Source organism: Anthonomus grandis, chromosome 22, assembly GCF_022605725.1.
Source record: "Anthonomus grandis grandis chromosome 22, icAntGran1.3, whole genome shotgun sequence".
Classification (NCBI taxonomy): domain Eukaryota; kingdom Metazoa; phylum Arthropoda; class Insecta; order Coleoptera; family Curculionidae; genus Anthonomus; species Anthonomus grandis.
In genome coordinates this window covers 16,574,805-16,592,545 of record NC_065567.1, presented here as the reverse complement: position 1 = coordinate 16,592,545, position 17,741 = coordinate 16,574,805, and the positions used below count along the sequence as shown (strand labels likewise).

General features: G+C 30.5%; 3 protein-coding genes across 8 annotated transcripts in view; 1 reads left to right on the top strand and 2 right to left on the bottom strand.

The window, feature by feature from the left end:
* The window catches only part of LOC126748757 (beta-1,3-galactosyltransferase 5-like), a 22,768-nt gene extending 15,826 nt beyond the window's left edge, over nucleotides 1–6,942 (bottom strand). Inside the window, exon 1 of one of the 3 annotated variants that reach the window (XM_050458191.1) lies at nucleotides 6,796–6,942. The gene's annotated coding sequence lies outside the window, so the exon portion shown is untranslated. Of the gene's footprint in view, nucleotides 1–1,466; nucleotides 1,528–2,807; nucleotides 2,832–6,795 lie in introns of those variants that run through there. The other 2 variants (XM_050458193.1, XM_050458192.1) reach the window with 2 other exon arrangements.
* LOC126748754 (homeobox protein dve-1) overlaps nucleotides 1–17,741 on the bottom strand; it is a 229,142-nt gene that overhangs the window by 51,485 nt on the left and 159,916 nt on the right. The gene's annotated exons all lie outside the window — the stretch shown is intronic.
* LOC126748760 (uncharacterized) lies at nucleotides 1,469–17,741 on the top strand. 4 transcript variants are annotated; one of them, XM_050458197.1, is made up of 6 exons: nucleotides 1,469–1,539; nucleotides 12,173–12,256; nucleotides 14,591–14,786; nucleotides 14,858–15,090; nucleotides 15,412–15,626; nucleotides 16,334–17,741. In XM_050458197.1, exons 2-6 carry the CDS (start codon nucleotides 12,193–12,195, stop codon nucleotides 16,442–16,444), a joined length of 819 nt encoding a protein of 272 aa, XP_050314154.1. In that variant the 5' UTR covers nucleotides 1,469–1,539; nucleotides 12,173–12,192; the 3' UTR covers nucleotides 16,445–17,741. The 4 variants fall into 4 exon arrangements, with proteins under 4 accessions (XP_050314154.1, XP_050314156.1, XP_050314153.1 ...); XM_050458199.1 differs by lacking the exon at nucleotides 1,469–1,539 and adding an exon at nucleotides 11,834–12,002 and having other exon boundaries at nucleotides 15,412–15,620; XM_050458196.1 differs by lacking the exon at nucleotides 1,469–1,539 and adding an exon at nucleotides 11,834–12,002.

The following is a 17,741-nucleotide window of genomic DNA, read 5'->3' as shown; positions in this document are numbered from 1 at the left end:
CTTTCAAATTAAATTCCATATTAAAAACTTAGTTCAATATGAATCTCATCTCGACAAACCTCATGCTGTGACTGGGGATTTACCTACCTAATTTAAATATTTATTGCTACTGTAGAAGGTGCAATTATAATTCTTTTAAAAGAAATAAGTTTTTTGAAACTGGTGAAATATTTTGGTTAAACAAATTGTATCTGCTAAGGTTTGAGTTTATTATATAAATTAAAATGATTCCCAAATCCTCCAGTAACATTCAAGGAATCTTTTTGAGGACAACAAAAATGAGCCACTGGATTTAAAATTTCCATATATTTGTTTGTGTATAAAACAATTAAAAATATATATATCTACATTTCTTTTTCATATATTAATTGATTTTTGAAAAAAATAGTAAAAATCTATCTCGGGACCTATATTTATACTTCACTCAACTAAAATTCCTAAAATCACTCAAACCCTTTAAGGTTTGGGCTGTAGATACTTAAATTAACATTCACCAGGATTCACCATTCTTTGTAATATTTAAAAAAAGTCTGTATGTAACCTACTTCAGACTGGACAAAAATACTGGATGACACTAAAAATGGATTTGTCATTCTCACGGCTAGAAATAAAAGTACTAACAAGTTGCCAGTTTTTGTGGCTTCTGTGTATCTAGTTTATTTTTCCCATTTGTGTAAATTAGTTTTATTCTATTTGAAATTTTGAAAAAAATATATTATTTATTTTTTAATTACAATTTTAAGTTCATAATGTATGAAACAAAAGAAAAAGTATATTTTATCCTAATATACAATATCTGGATGAAGAATGTAGACTAATTTTTTGCTACTTCCTTTTCAAATTTTGGTTGGTTCTGTAATTTTTTCAGATCAAACATTCCATCTTAAGTTTACAGAGAAATTATGTAGTTTTAAATCCATTTAAGGTGTTTGTAAGATGATAAATAAATAAATAAGAACAACTAATTTCAAACTCAAAATCAAAGCGAGAGTAAAAGTTACTTTCAAATATCTTTTTATTTACAAAAATTATGCATACAATTTTTATGATATAATTATATTATAAAATAATGTAAAAAATTATATGTAAGAAAATAATACACAAAAAAAATTTTGTCAATGAAATTTTTGTTAAGACTATTGATAAATTTTTAGGTATGTATTTACTATTTTCACTAGACTCTTACAAAATAATGCATTAACCTATTGTTTTGTGGAGACATAATTATTTTAGGGAGACATAATAATATTAGTAATTGTATCTGATAAATATATTTAATTTAAATTTATAAGCAGTCTTGACATCCAAAATTAACAATAAAAGAATATCCAGCACTGTAATTAATTCAAATAGTAAAAAAATCGCGCGCTTATATTTTCAGCTTATCTTGAATTTTTATTGCTTTGCAGATAGAAGATAAGGCAGGGTATAAATACAAAACATGTTCGAAAAGATAAGCCAATCACCTGTAGGTTTCGTGGCACTGATCACTACTTATAAGAAAACATACATAACCATGTTATCATCAATTCCACAGGGGTAAATATAGTTTCATTTTTTAAACCATTTACGACGATAATAAATAACTGAATTGTTGTCAAATTGAACTTCTAGGGAAACCAATTTCTATCTTTATAGCTTTTATATTGAATCAGAAATTAACAAAACAATAAGGCTCATATAATGCATCAGATTAAGAATCAGCTATTTTCTGCTTGAAACTATCCTTGGATTTACATATAAAACATTTTAAGGAATATATTCACAGATCTTTTTAATATTTCTTATTTTTTGTTTAAAAATTTAGTTCAATATGAATCTCACCTTGATAAATCTCAGGCTGTGATTGGGGATTGCTAATTCAGGCGCTGCCATTACAATTTTTTTTAAGAAATATATTTTAATTACACTCGTTAAATGTTTTCGTTAAACTGTATTAAAAAAAAGGCTAATTTCAGTTAATGCAAATTGGATCATGAGTTTATTATAAAATTTAAATTATTAAGTTCTCCAGTAACATTCAGGGAACCTTAACCCACATTTTTGACAAAAAGAAAAATGTAATAATAATAAAATTTTAAAATATTTTCATATTTTTTATATTAAGCCATTAGGCAACATGGCTTTAGACATCAACACTACGGATACAGCGGTCAGGAACTTGTAGGGGGTTGTGAGTGCCATTTTGACTTTCAGGCAACATTTTACGATTTATCAAAATTTTTCGATTGTGTTGAGCACATAATTCTTCAAAAGCTCGTCTCTTATAGATTTGACTCTTTCTGGTGTATGTCAATGATCTTCCCAGTTGTCATCCTTGTCCTGTATTTTATCTTTATACTGATAATACAGTATCCTTGATTGCTGGTAGCAGTCAATCCAGCCTAAATTTTGCAGCTGATGCAGTGACCTGGGGAAGTAGGCGGTACGAAATCGATTAAACATAAATCAGAACAAGACAAGTTTCTCTCTTAGAGATTGTAGTCAAGATCAACAGACTCTGGATAAAGTTGTAACTTTCCTTCGTGTCACTCTGGATTCGGGATTAACCTGGCGGTCGCATGTTGTCTATGTTATCAAAATGTATATTCCTAACACGAAATTTGTTCACCTCAGTTTCGGCTTGCATCTCGAAAGTTGCATATTTTGGATACTTCCACTCTATAATATAACATACTCTTTGCTTAATTGGGGTCGCTCTGCTCATGTGTTGAATGCATTTGCCTTACAACGCAGATGTATTAAAGTGCTAATCAGAACTGTAGAGAGTGCTACAGTTTACATTTCAGAAAACTGAGAATTCTTACCCCGCCTTGTGTCTATATTCTCCTATGCCTCATATTTGTTTGGAAGAATCCTGAAAAATTTATGACCCATGCTGATATACGCTAACACTACTTTATGTTTGTCTTTCAACAATGTAAGATGCAATGAGAAACATATTAGTTCTATAGGTGAATTTTAAATACAAATCAAGAGCAACATTTGGTATATAGCCATGTCCTTACCTTCATTCAAGGCAATTTTAAAATCTACTTTTCAAGGATTTAATATTGTTATTTACATGGTCACTAAATTTATTTGTAATAATAATTTATATCTATGACTTATATTTTCTCAAATATAATTCATTCATTTTTGATAAAAACACTGCAAACCTATACTCACCGGCACGAAAACGGAGCACACAAAATAGAATAACATGTTTTAAGTAATTTGAAAAAAAACTCCTTTGTTACAATACTTCGAAAATATATAAATTGGTAATTTGCTAAAGAGATCTTTAATTATTGAAAAATTAAGGAGCATTTTAAATACCATGATGATCTCAGATACTTTGTAAGATGATAAAACGATCGTCATGACTGTAAATCCTTCGTTGGGGGCCAGTTGCAGAGTATTATAACGTATATATTATATGTATCAAAGTATTTATAACGTTTCAAAAAACGTGTATAAATACTTTGATACGGGATGATAATATGGGTAACACTCACTTCTTCCATATTGAATCAACACAACCATAGCAGCTGACTACTGGCGGGCATTTTTACCTCAAATAAAAGTAGCGAAACTTTTAAACTACTAGCTGAATGCAGCAAAACTTTGACAAGCATCTGTCAAATTTATTAGAAACAATAAAAAGCCACGGCGAACGATGTAGTTTTGAGTGATAAAATTATGAAATTCTTATTTTCATATTCTTTTTGATAAACCCTATCTTTTTTTAGAAATTCCTTAAAACATGTTGTTTTATTTGTGTGTTTGTTATTAATACAATATAACATTACAAAACATTTAGAATTTTTTTTATTCAACGAAATTTCAAATGTGCTCTTGACAAAATTTCACTGTGTTCCTTAGATAAATTAAAGTCAAAAATGTTTTATGAATATAAGACCGCAAATGCTTCCTCACCAAGATATGGTTTTTTTTTTAAATTAAGTGTTATTGCGCCAAAAACAAAAATAATTTTATTCAACAAAAAAAAATATATAATTCTGTAAAAATAACTGTTTACAATACTTGTTCCAAGGTCCATCTTTACATTATAAGTATATTTTAGCCCTTTTAATGATATGGCTCAGAGCTTTCCCTACAGCACGGTAGTTATTACTTAGGTCGTTAGCGATATTGTTAATTTTACGAAGCACTTCAGCCCTGGTAGGTTCTCTGAATACATTAAACCCTTTATATTTCCCCACAAGTGATAGTCAAAAGTATTTAAATCCGGTGAGCGGAGAGCGCTCAGAAAACTGTACTTCTATGTCAATTCAATGTCCAGAAAAAATGTTCTTGAAAAAATGAAATTTAAATATTCAGTCACATTTTTAATACTGTCAGGCTGAGCACTGTCATGCTGTAACCACATTTGTTATCGTTTTTTAATTTGGCACTTGTCTCCTAAGAACTGAAGGTAAATGCAGGTGTCAAACACATAAGGGCCAACTACCTAATCTGCAAACAAACCACACCACACATTAACTGAAGAACAGTGTAGGAAATTCTGATCGATTGTTTCATAGGGATTTACAAGCTGAATAATGTGAATTCCTTAAATTATTGACGTCTTGGGTGAATGTAGCCTCATCGCTGAACAAAATCTTATTAACCAAATTATGATGGTCACAGTCTCTGATCAAAAACTCTCCCAAATACTTGTCTATCAGATATTCTTCGATTTGGATACCAGCAATGGTATTAAACCACTGTTGCTGTATCACTTCCATTACAATATCCATATACTATAGCAGCATGTCTGCATATTCTTTATTTGTGGAACTACTAATAAATGAAAAAGGTATCCATAGCAACAAACAAAAAAACCAAGTCAGCCTACCTAATGTTGGTAGAACATCATACTAGAGATAATAATTTTTATACATTGCAGTTTTTGACACAATAACACAATTGAATCTAAAAAAATCATATCTTGGTAAGGAAGCATTCGCTGACTTGTTTATAGGATTGACTGAAGTTTACCTAAAGAACATGTAATGACATTCTGTCCCCCACCTTACCATACACCCCATATATAAAATGCTGGGTGTTCTGTTTTTCTTGCCAATTTTTAAAACTATGTTGGGATCTATATTTATACCTAAAATCACTAAAAGAATAGCTCCTTAAATTTTGGACATGTAGAAATTTAAATTAACATCCTGTATATAAAAACTTAGTTCTATTAAATCACATTTAGTTAGAACTAATGCACTTAGATTAAATTACTGAGCAACAAAAATTTCTTTAAAAAATGAGGGCCTACAATTCATTATACTATTTGAAAAATGTCTCTGAAAAATATACTTTGTACTACTTATTTGTAATTATACTGCAATTATATTCTAAAGAATAATATTGATTTCCTTCTCTTTTTAAATTTGTGCTGGTTCAGTAATTTTATAAATCAAAATTAGTTCACAGCTTAATCATGTGAATAATTAGTTATAATAAATAAAAGCAAATAAGTACTAACAAGACTATTGAACAGGTCAGACTAAGTGTTTGATTAGTAATTTTATTATCACAATACTGATTAAAGTTATTCAAACTCAAAAAGTAGCTTTATTGCCCTAAACAGAGCTATTGACAAAACCTTATTTAATCTAAGTCAGTAAAACTTAAAACTAGTAGATATCAGAAAGCAAAATGGAGTTATAATAATTCTTTTTCCAAATCACACATACTTATTGGGTAATCAGGACAGAACCTCATTAAAAAACTTGTCTCAAGTATGATATGCCTTAGTAAGTAATAATCTTTTTAAGTGCGTTTTAAATCTAATATAAAGCTTTCTTATGCAAAGAGGAAGCTGATTGAACATTTTCTTATACATTAAAACAAAACAACTTCTCACTTGCTCGAAATGTGGAGTGGATATACAACCAAAGGATGTATGAGTTCCAAAGGAACTGCCTCCTACAATTTCCTGCTTGTGCTTTCTGAAGACCATAGTTATTGTTTCAAGCATACCTATGTAAGCAACAAAGTGTCAAGACTATATTTTGCAAAAAACATGCCAACAAGATTTTTTAACTAATTTTTAATTTTTTTAAACAATAATATATCTCAATGAAGAATGCAGGTTTTCCTTTATTGCTAATTTCTTTTCAAATTTCAGTTGGTTCTGCAATTTTCTCAAATCAAACCTTGTATCATGACTACAGATGGATGATATCATGATTACAGATGACTACAGAGTTTACAGATGGATTATATAGTTTTAAATCCCTTTTAGGAGTTTGTAATTTGTAATTGTAGGATAATAAATAAGAACCCAATATTTCAAATTAAACATAATATAGAAATAAATGTATGTGAGAGTAAACTCTTCTCATTCACAAAAATTATTGCATATAAACATGAAATATTTTTATTATAAAATAATTTACAAATTTATAGTAAAAAAATGATATACAAGAAAAACTAATATTTTATGAAAAACTTTTGACAATAATTTAATGTTTCTTAAAACTATTAAGTGTATGTAAGTATGTATTTTTTTAGGACAAGACTCTTACAAAAAGCTGCATAAGCTTATTACTTTGTAGGGGCATAATTATTTTAGGAAAATAATTTTAGTAATTGTCTAATAAATATATTTGATTTAAATTTATGAGCAGCCTTGACATCCAAAATTAAGCATAAGAGAGTTTACCAGCAGTGTAATTAATTCAAATAGTAAAAAAATCGCGCGCTAATATTTTCAGCTTATCTGGCATTTTTATTGCTTTCGAGATAGAAGATAAGGCAGGGTATAAATACAAAACATGTTCGAAGAAATAAGCCACTTACCTGTAGGTTTCGTCGCACTGATCACTACTTATAAGAAAACATACATAACCATGCCATCATCAGTTCCGTTTCGGTCTCTTTTAGTGACACTGACAGGGTGACAGGTGACGCAGTTGACCAGCCAGTCACACGTCACACGCATTACCCATTCTGAATAGGCCCCCCACCCTTTCTAATCCTCATTTCCAAGAATATTCAAAATTCATTGTCAAATGGCCAGACCCCATCTCTAGTATATACGGATTTGTAGGGATGGTTGCTCTCGTGAAGTTGAAATTATAGGAGAGAGAAGCGTAAAAGTAGGCGTTGGCTCTCTGGTACTGAAAATTCTGTATTCTTGTAAACAAATCTCCTGGCTCTTAATTGAAATATTACGCCCAAGCTTAGATTAAATAAAAATAGCTATATTGTAAGAAGCTCGGACTGTTGGTTCATGTACAAAGATGTAAAAAATTTAAAAAAATGTAATTGTATTTCCAAGAAAAGAGTTATTAAACATAAACTTAAAATGATTTGGAGCATTAGACAGTAGACACTATATAAAAATTATACGATGTAAAAACTATATAAATCTAAAGAGGAATCGGAATTAATGATCTTTTTCGGACTATGCTCAGTATAGTTTCAGATTACGCTATCAAGAAGCTGACAGGATAGTCTCCAAAACGTCAACATTTGCGACTATTATTAGCTCAAAACTCAAAATTACTGGACTGCTTTTAGTACACAATTCTTTAACAGATTATTTATACAGAATCTTCCAAATACCCTGGCAACTATAGATGGGAAGCATGTTAACATCCAATGTCCTATAATTAGTGGTTCTCACTATTTTAACGATAAACATTAATTCAGTTTGTTATATTGTTCATTTGTGATTTAGATTACAAATTTGCATGGGTGGACATTGGAGCATATAGTTCTAAACATCAGACTAGTCTAGAATAGTCACAAAAACCTATAATTCTCTATGCTACTCATCCAAACATGGCTTAAAGCTTCAATACTGTGTAGACTGTTATTACTGGTGTAATATTGTATTATTGATTTAATATTAATAGCATCTGTTAACTTGTTCTTCTGCTATGATGCGTTATCCGGTCCGGATGCTGGCGACCATCAAGGCTCATAGTTTTGTTAACGATTCTGCGAAACAAATATGCAGACGTTACTTCAAACTATTGTTCTTCAGCGAGGTACCTTCCACGAGGTACCTCGTGGTCACGGTCCCTTCCTGCCAAATATTTTGTCTTGCATAGCGAGTTGAGGAATTCGATATTTTTCTTTATTGCGCATGCATTATATTATTATTATTATTATGATACTCATACTTACACCACTTCACTATGTTAAGCACTTCGGGCCGATCCCGGTAGCACTGTGGGCAAGTGTTCACGATGCCATCGTGTGGCCTCAGGTTCGAATCCTGGTATTGGCACAATTGTTTGTGTTTGTTATTCAAAAAATCAAAATAAAAACTAATCTGGACCGCAGTCGGAAACGACTCGAGTCCACTCGTGGTTCGGAGCCCATGTTAAATTGTAGATCCATAAGAAGCAAGCCTGTTAAGCACTGTTCTGTCTCTTTTCTCATGCTCCGCAAAACTTCGACGTTGGTAACATATTCAACCCAAGATATCTTTATCATTCCACTATAAATCCACATCTCGAAGGCTTCGATCTTTTTGTCAGTAGCTTGCGTCAGGATGCAGGCCTCGACTAGGATAGAACCCTATAGCAGCACTGGAAGAACATACTATTACACTCTCCGCATCTTGATGTATAAACTCAGGTCACCACAGCACAGTAACGGTCTTATCCTGGTGTTAATGTTGAATCTTAACTGTGCCATTTCGATTCAAGACCTAATCTTCTCCGCGCGGTCCTATTGCGGGTTGAGGATGGTTCCTGCAGTACTCGAATCTATCGACTCTCTCGATCTCTTAAGCAGCGGGTATGTTTTCAGCGCTCTTGGGTCCGAATTGGTTCGCCTAATCAACATGAATTTGGTTTTCCTGACGTTCAGATCAAGGCAATACTTCTCGCTCGTATTTCCCACACGGTCCAGTAACATAACTGTAGTTCTCTTAGGCTGGATGAAAGTAGCATATCTTCGACGTAGCATAGGTTGTCGATATATTTCCCGTTTATTTGGATTCCAAGTTTTAAGTTCGTGAGGGCTTCAGTAAAAATGTCTTCAGAGTATAATATGTTGACAAAGCCCTGCCCACTCCTCGCATGATCTTCACCCCAGGTCAGTCAGATGATCTTCGACTTTAATTTGTACACACTGGTCCCAGTAAAAATTGATATTTTGAATGTACTCATCACCCTAACTTATTCTTTACGGGGCCGTGATCAATTTCCGATATCGGCCATGGTCACGCTTTGGTGTAGTTAAGGAAACAAATGTCGGTGTCATAACTGAGATTACGAGATCTCTGGATCAACTTACAGAGTGAAAAGAGCTTCACGTGTACCTAGAGAATTGCAGAATCTAAACTTCATTTCTTCACTGAGGTCCAGCTGTTTTTAAACCTCTTATTAATGAGAAATAAGTCGATTTGGTTTCTGATGATATTTTAGCGTTATCTACAAGTGATCTCCATGTGTAAAATCGCCTGGGTTAAAGTTTAAACCAGGTGTTGGTAATAATAAAATCTTCACCCCGACGTAACTGGGTGAGACGCTCTCCTCTCTCGTATTTCTCACCTAGGCCATTTTCCGATAATGCCCTCTATCCTGCTTTTGCCGGCATTGAAATCACCTATGATGATGGTAGATTTATTTTTTTTACGTAGAACTTTTAGGTACGTAAAACTGTTCGATGTGCTCGTCGCAGTATGTCCATTTACAAAAATCAACGTTTTCTGACAAATTTAGGCACCCTCCGCTGTCAGCGTGTAAATTTGGATCATGTTGGTATAACCGTGTAAGAGAGTCAGTACGCTGAGTACGGCTCGGGCAGACATGCCTCGGACATTCCAAGTACACGTTTTTGTGACATACCATGTATGCACTCTCTCTGCGTAAATATAAATCAAATAATGATAAGGACTTCGTTGGCTGATGATCTACGAGGCCTTACCGTCTTATCATCTTCTTCCCCTGCTGGATCTTGGTATCTAAAGTCCATGATCAGTAACTTCAACAGCCTGATGCACAATAACCGTGATGAATGCACTAGGGACCATTAATGAGATATTTTTCCATTGCCCTATTCATCGCGGGGTGACAGCCGCTTGACTCCTAACAGGATTACTGCCCAATCTAGTAATGACATTACTTCTGCTAATGCTATTTCCTAAGTTAACCCGCGCGGCCTTTAGAGTAATTCTTTTGAATCCATAATGAGTAAGTTTCTGCGGTAGTATTTTTGGATCCACACAATCAAAAGCTTTACAGAAATCACACCAGATAACACCTTTATGATTAAGATTAAGATATAGTTTCTTCAAAAAATAAACTATCCTAAATTTGACAAATTATGTTTTCGATTCTAAAGAAAGTACAGATTGCAGGGAATAAATCCTAAATGTGCAAGTGTTCCTATGGGTATTAAGATCGCCAAGGTGAGCCCTTTACATAAAAGTGGTGACAAAGACTCAGCAGACAATTATAGCCAAATCTCAGTATTACCGGTAATATCTAAAATACTTGAAAGAGCTCTAAGTTATAGGTTAGTGAAGTTTCTGAATGCTTATTTAACCTTATAAAGGCCTCATATGTAGGTATTGCCATAAAACTATGCTTATTTTTATCTTTTTGAAATGTGGTAGAGCTTTTAACTGACTTTATTTTTTAAGATTTAATTAATTTTAATCTTTTCCCGAAGGTGCTAACATCGTTAGCGAAACAGAGTTGTGAGTATTGAGTTGAGTGTCACACGTCACACCAAAGATTCCATCCATAGGATTAATCCTAGTTTTAATATATTAATTTTTAAGAGGTTTTTCTATGTTTTGGAAATTGATTGAGGTGCCAGAAAAATGGACTTGACAGTTGAATAGTGGCACTACTGCTGATGATAAGTAGTTCAAGGGATTGATTCCAGAGTCCAGTTATGAAGATAGGATTTCCACTAAGAAGCACTAAAATACATTTAAGTCATTTTGAAACGGATTGGATATATTAAATTTAATCTAAGCTATTTTACCGTAAAATAACATGTAGGAAAGTTAATGATTTACTAAAAATAATTAATATCGAGTTGGTTATTTTCGTTGACTCTGAGTATAGTAAATCAATTGCAAATCTAATCACTTAAAAACTTAATTTATCTTTTGTCAAAGTACAGCCCGTTAGTGAGGGTGGCGTTGTCAAAAACCTGAGGAGAAAAATGACAAATCTCAGAAACTTGTGGATCACATTGAGTTGATTGTTGCTAAAGCGTTGAGAATATATTGCTTTATAAATTGGTATTTTAAATAAAAAAAATTAATTGTTCAGAAGTACTACATTGTTTGTAATTTCTTAGACCTAGAGGAAACTCCAGAACTGTACGTTTGTTCTTCCTGGTGTTAGAACAATACTATGAATTAGTGTATGTATATCATAAGTGTTCTCAAAAAAGCCTTGCAAATAAAACGTTTTCGTTTTCTTGTTTCGTTAGGTATAATTATTATTTAATTTAGGTTAGTTAAAACTTTTTAATTACCTTCAAAAATCTATGAAATAAAAGCTTTTATTTTCGTTTCCATAATTATGCTCTCCTACTCTTAATTTTGTATTATTTTTTATTTACATACAATTTTTTTAAAAGTTTCTTTTATATTGGGCTTTATTACTTATTTATTGGACTTTAGCGTGTTGTAGCGACTGAATTAAATTAAAATAAAAATAAAATAAATTGGCTAATAAGTGAATTTTAACTTCACCTTGCTAACGATGTGGTATGAGAGAAGTCATCTCTCTCGCCTTGTCTATGAGGAAAACTGTTTAAAATTGGTAAAATTTTGTTGAATTTACTGTAAATGCACCATTAAAATAATTGCCAAATGTCACTTGTCAGTCTGATCTAGACGCAGCCGCAGAAGCGTCCGAAGAGAGTCCTGCGTTCTAGGGTCCTCCGTGGTTATATTTATATTTTATTTATTGCAATAGATATTACGGAGGCTATTACAATTGAGTTGCTAGTATGTTTGTTTTTCTTGGTTGGAGACAGACAGTGAGAATAATTTTTAAAGTTAGGACTTATTTAAGCAATAGGTAACAATAAATTATGTAATATTTGTAATTTTGCTACTGCTTAACAATGTTTTGCAGGACAGAGTCCATGACAACCATTAAAAATCATTAATTTGAGAATTTGTTTGTAGTTGTTTTTTATTCCCAGGAACAATGGTTTAATAAATCCTCATTTACTTATTTTCTTTTAGCTCTTAATGCTGCCAAAATCATGACACATTATTGGTGGATGCACTGGTTTTGGATAACGTTTTGGTTCTATCACCAATTTATTAGTAAGTCCTATTTAAATAAAATACCTATTTAATTTGCTCTAAACAGAAGTTTTTTGAAAAATAAGTTCTGTGTAACCCTATTTTTAAGACTTTTTCTACATTGTGGGCATCAAAACGCCATTAGGTTTTACAACATTAAATATGTCATGTAACTCTATATTTACAAAATTAATAGCTCATTTGTTTTTGATTCTTGAACCATGTTACATTTAGGTAATCACTTTCACTAATAAGGCAAGGATTAATTAACTTATTCATTAAAGCCATTATATATGTGTGTCCTCATATTTTTTTATAAAATAAGGCTGCCTTTATCCTCATATTACAAAGTTATAATTATATCAGCCTAGCACTGATAGGTGATGTTTCATTCTAAAACTGAATTTTTTGAGCTTTGCTATTTTATTACCATGTATCTTAGAAGAAAAACACTTGACCACAAATTAAGTAGTCAGGTTTATATGAAGTTTTTCACTCAAGAAACTGCCATTAGCAAAATTGGACCAATAGCAAGAAAAGTTATATTTTATAGTTGTACTCTACATAAATACAAAATTTAAGTTAAATTAAAACATTATAAAAAACCGTTAAGAGGACTTCAACACAACTAATCCAGAAATTGATCAAAATTGTAAATTTTGTTGAACATTAATAAATTAACTGACAATTAGCCTTAATTGTCACTGATAAGTCACAATCCTAATTATTTCAGTAATTATACCTAATTGTCACTTGTAACTGATTCAGAATATTATTTTAAAGATAATTATAAAAATTGTAAATATCATATTAGGTTCTGCAACAAGAAACTTTTGACTTCTCCTTGAAACCTCAGACATTGATACAATATTGTGTCGCACTTTAATAATTGTAATAAATATTAAAGGTTAACAATGTTTGATATACATGTTCAAGACCTCTAATATTCAACAATATGTACTTAAAACACATACAAAAAAACATAATAGGAAAACCTTCGCTTGTTTATCAAGGAATATCAAAAGGATGTTGATCAATTGCATTTGAATTCATAACAATGTGTATCCTGGTTTATGCAAATTTTAATATTTAAAAAGACTTATGCAATTCATGTTGTTCTGCAACATCTAAATTAATACTAGCCATTGCATCGTTCTTATTTTATTATTATTATTTAAATGCGATTATTTCAATCTACTACCAAATTAGTTCCAAAGTCTGCTTTCCAGTTATATCATTCATGTCACAGACATACCTTTCATTTTTTTTCATTTGGTTGACTGATATAATTCTTTTTTATTTGTTTACCTTATTTTAGATAAAGTTTCAAGTCACAGTGGTTTATTATGTTACCTTGATAGAACGAAACGAGTTAGTCATACAATTACGCTACCTGAATGATTTTTTATTTAATTATTGACATTTTTTATGTGGTGATTATATTTAATTGCTTTTTGTTAAACTGGTTACTGGAAATTCATAATACTCAATCTTTAATTAGAGGTTAAAGTTTAAACTTTAATTGATTTAATTGAGAAAATATTGTTGTTTTTCATGATATATAAATATTTTGTGCTCTGAATTCTATATCTAACTTTTGAGATCAATGGTTTTTATGGTGTGAACATCTGCTACTTTTGTACCTTTGGCAAATATTTACTGATTATACCATCAACATAAATTAATTATCCATAAATATAGAATTTTACTGAGTGTTCATAGGGAAATTATGGTGCATTTTAGGACACAAATATTTATTTTCAGATATTTTATTGCTACATAAACATATAACAATACCATTCACTATTACTGCTGTAAGCAAAATAAATTGCAAAATAAAATCTTCAGTGCATTAACCCTACATATGTACATAGCTTACATGTAATTATTAAGGTTGAAATAAGACACTTAATAAATTATCAATACTAGTTTATTTGAGAAAGGAAACACTAACTACCTGCTACCTTAAAAACTTTGATGTTGTATAAATATAATTTATACTGTGTTCATTAAGACAAGAACCTTAAATAAAAACAAGGAAATTAGAAGTGCTAGTTCCTCTGAAATTGTTTTAAAACCTAGACGTAAAATTAAAATAATAATATGGTGATGCATATGAAAACTAAATCAGTATAATTTTATATTTCTCTACATGAGCATAATTTGTAAGAAAATTAGTTTACATGGTGGTGAAAGTGTATCATTTCCTTCATTTTATTTTATAGAACAATACAATGGTTATTATAAAAATTTTTTGTAGGTATTTCCTTCACAATTTCTCATAATGTATTAAGATGTAAATAATATTTTTTAGTAATGTTAATAGTTTGAGGTTTTAGAGTGCGTTTTTTTTAGTTGTATTTAGTCATACTTTGCTGGCCACTCTACATTCCAACTCCACCATTCAACTGCCCACCACTAAGCTTAATGTGTCTGAAAATTCCTCCCAAGAAATAATTCCGCCCAAAAATCTAAGTCCTGTAGTTTTAAGAAATATTACTCAGTATGCCAGGAATGAATCTACCAGGATGCCTAGGCAATTTTTGAGAAGGTAAGAAGAACACTTAATTTTTTAATACCAAATAAATCTATTAGTATTTTTTAAATTAATTTTTATTTTAGATTGGGAGCTTTCCCTTCAAACAATGTTCCAATAAAAATAAATGCAAGTGATTCAAATAATACCACAATAAAAGATTTTGTAGCTGTGATAAACAACACATTTTCTGATAGACTGGACACCAATTTTACAGATTTTAATCACAATGCTAGTTCAAACAATCACACTGAAAATATTACTTATCTAGGGGAGGAATTTGGATTTAATCACAGTTTTATACAGTCAGAAAGAATAGGTAACAATTTTTTATATATATGTATGATTTTTAATCTTTTTTGATTGCATTTTCCCATATACAATTAATGCATTCATTTTATATGACTTTTTGCCTTTAGCAATTAGGTTTTTGACCTGTTAAATTGTTTTTAAAATTTTATATAGTGCATCACTTTTGACATTTAAAAAATCCAATAGGCTTTTAATTATTAATAATTGTCGTAAGGCTGATTTTTTAAATAGAAATATAAGTTATAATTATAAAATAATATGAGATATAAAGTCATTAGTTGTTTTATTAGCAATATCCGTTTATATAGCCTAAAATCTGCTTTTTTAGGTATAGAAGAACCCGCAGAAAACGATGATAACTTAGGTAATCTCTCCGCTGCAGGCATAACGGGCATAACCGTAGGTTGTATAGTAATAGTTGGTGTTATTTGCGGTGCGAGTTTTTTTGTGTACCAATACCAAGGATTCAACAGACCCCAAGTACTTAATGATAGATGTAGCAACCCAGATTCCAGTGGATATATTGATGATGCTTCAGTAAGAGTAAGCAGTTGTATTATGGAAAGCTAAGCTTTATGGGAAAGCATTTGTTTAATATAATTTCGGATGTCTACCGTTATTAACCTATCTTGTTGGTTTACAGTAGATCCCATAAGGTTGTGCTTGGACTGCATTTTTAAATTGGGCATTAATTATATATATAATACATCCATTGAGGCCAATTTATAAGAAAGATGGGGATACAGATTAAATTAATAAAACATAATTATGTTAATATTTTAAACTATTTAAAAAAGAAACTCAATTAAAACAAGGTCAGTTCATAAAAATCTATTCAAAAGTTCATCTCATGAGCATTACATACTTTATTTGTTGTTGCTGTCGGAATTTCTATATCGAAATTACTCTTAAAGATCTATTCAATATTTTTGGCAATATTAGCATTTATATAAATTTTTGTTGGTTAGCAGCTTAGATCTACGACCTAAGGAAATAGGCTATAAGAAAAGTTATCCTACATATGCTTTTTTACACAAAACTGTAGAAACTTTGAATGTTTGTGTATTTAATTATTATTTCGCATTCTAGAACGACTTAAGTTGTAGATCTAAGTTGAAATCGTACCATTTTTTTAAATTCTAAAATTCATTTTTTAATCTAATTTTATGAGAAGCCTACAAGAAATATTTATATTTGATTTTAATCAATTAGAACAAGAAAATTCTAAGATTTTTTTAAAAATATTTTAGGACAATTCAGAAGAGATGTACAGCTTGGATAATGATTCTTTCCTGAACAGTCTGGAAGCAATGACAATTCAAAATTACTGGACCGACACTGTCAAACATACAAAGTTGTAGGTTGTAGATATACCCTAAGTATGACTTATTTTGTGTATAGTATTTTTAGTATCTGTGATGCATATCAGTAATAGTTTTGTATTAGTTTAATAATATTTATTTATACCTTATTAGTCTTAGGTCTTTTGGCATTAATAAAATTAATTGAGATTAAGAAGAAATATATGTTGTGCAGCTAGTATATTGTAGGTTTAATATGAGATATATGGGGCAAGATAATGTGTAATTTACATGCCAAAAGACTTATTGAGAGCTTTAATATTTTCAAGATCTTCCTCATGATACTATTATTTACTATTTAATGTTTTTTTTTCGAGAAATTAAAACACTCTTATTCATAAATGGCATTTTGCACCAAATAAGTTTTTTTTTAAATGCAGAACAGCTGTTTATTTGTCATATAACGAGAAAAAACATTTCAATATTTTTAAGCAAAATAAAATTATTATTTAGCCTAAGATCAATTTTAAAGACAAAAAAGTTCGATTTTTATTTCATTTCATTTCCATAAAATTCATTGTATTTTTAAAAAAATTGTCCTATGGAATTCTAAAAAGTAATCGAATACAAACTTGATAATGCAATTATGGCTTCCAAGATAATTTTAAATATTGTCATGTCAGAATTGATTTATACACGTTATATGGGCTGCACTTAGTCATATAACATTAAAAGAAGTTATCAATTTTGACAAAATATTTTAAGTTGTTTTTGGAAATTATAGCATATTTGGGTCTATTCTTTTAAAACACACTGCTTACAAAGTCATATTTTACAGTATTAGTACTCTTTAGATTTTTAGGAAACCATGTACTGCTTTTTTACATTTATGATTTTTCTATACATTTTTGTTGCATTTATTTATTGACTACTGTTATTTTTTTGTTGTATAATAAATTGTTGCATTTTTGCTCTGCTATAGCACATGTTTCTCCCTACTGCTTAAACGGTAATCTATTGGCACGACTAAATGTTAATTTTGAAATATATATTTTTTAAGGCAGATGTGATCAACAATAATATGAGCGTTACTATCTTATGTAAGTTAACTTGAACAATAAATAAATCATTTTTTAGAGCGTATATTACTATCTATCTTTATTCGTTGTGCAATAACAAATAACCTCATTATATATATTAGTTAAAGGCTCTCAAATAGCTCCCAAAAGGTTGTAACAAATCTTTAAGGTTTATTTACTTTAGGTGTAAAGTTTATAGTTTTAGGTGTTACGAGGTATTAGTAAGGCAAAACTGTACTAAAATGTTACGACCTAATAAAACGAGTTCAATTCGTGAA

What these genes read in the sequence shown, in the direction of transcription:
- LOC126748760 (XM_050458197.1), top strand. Translation starts at nt 12,193, where the DNA reads ATGACACATTATTGGTGGATGCACTGGTTTTGGATAACGTTTTGGTTC. An exon ending in TATACAGTCAGAAAGAATAG is followed by an intron (nt 15,091 to 15,411) that starts GTAACAATTTTT and finishes CTGCTTTTTTAG; the next exon opens with GTATAGAAGAACCCGCAGAA. An exon ending in TTGATGATGCTTCAGTAAGA is followed by an intron (nt 15,627 to 16,333) that starts GTAAGCAGTTGT and finishes AAAATATTTTAG; the next exon opens with GACAATTCAGAAGAGATGTA.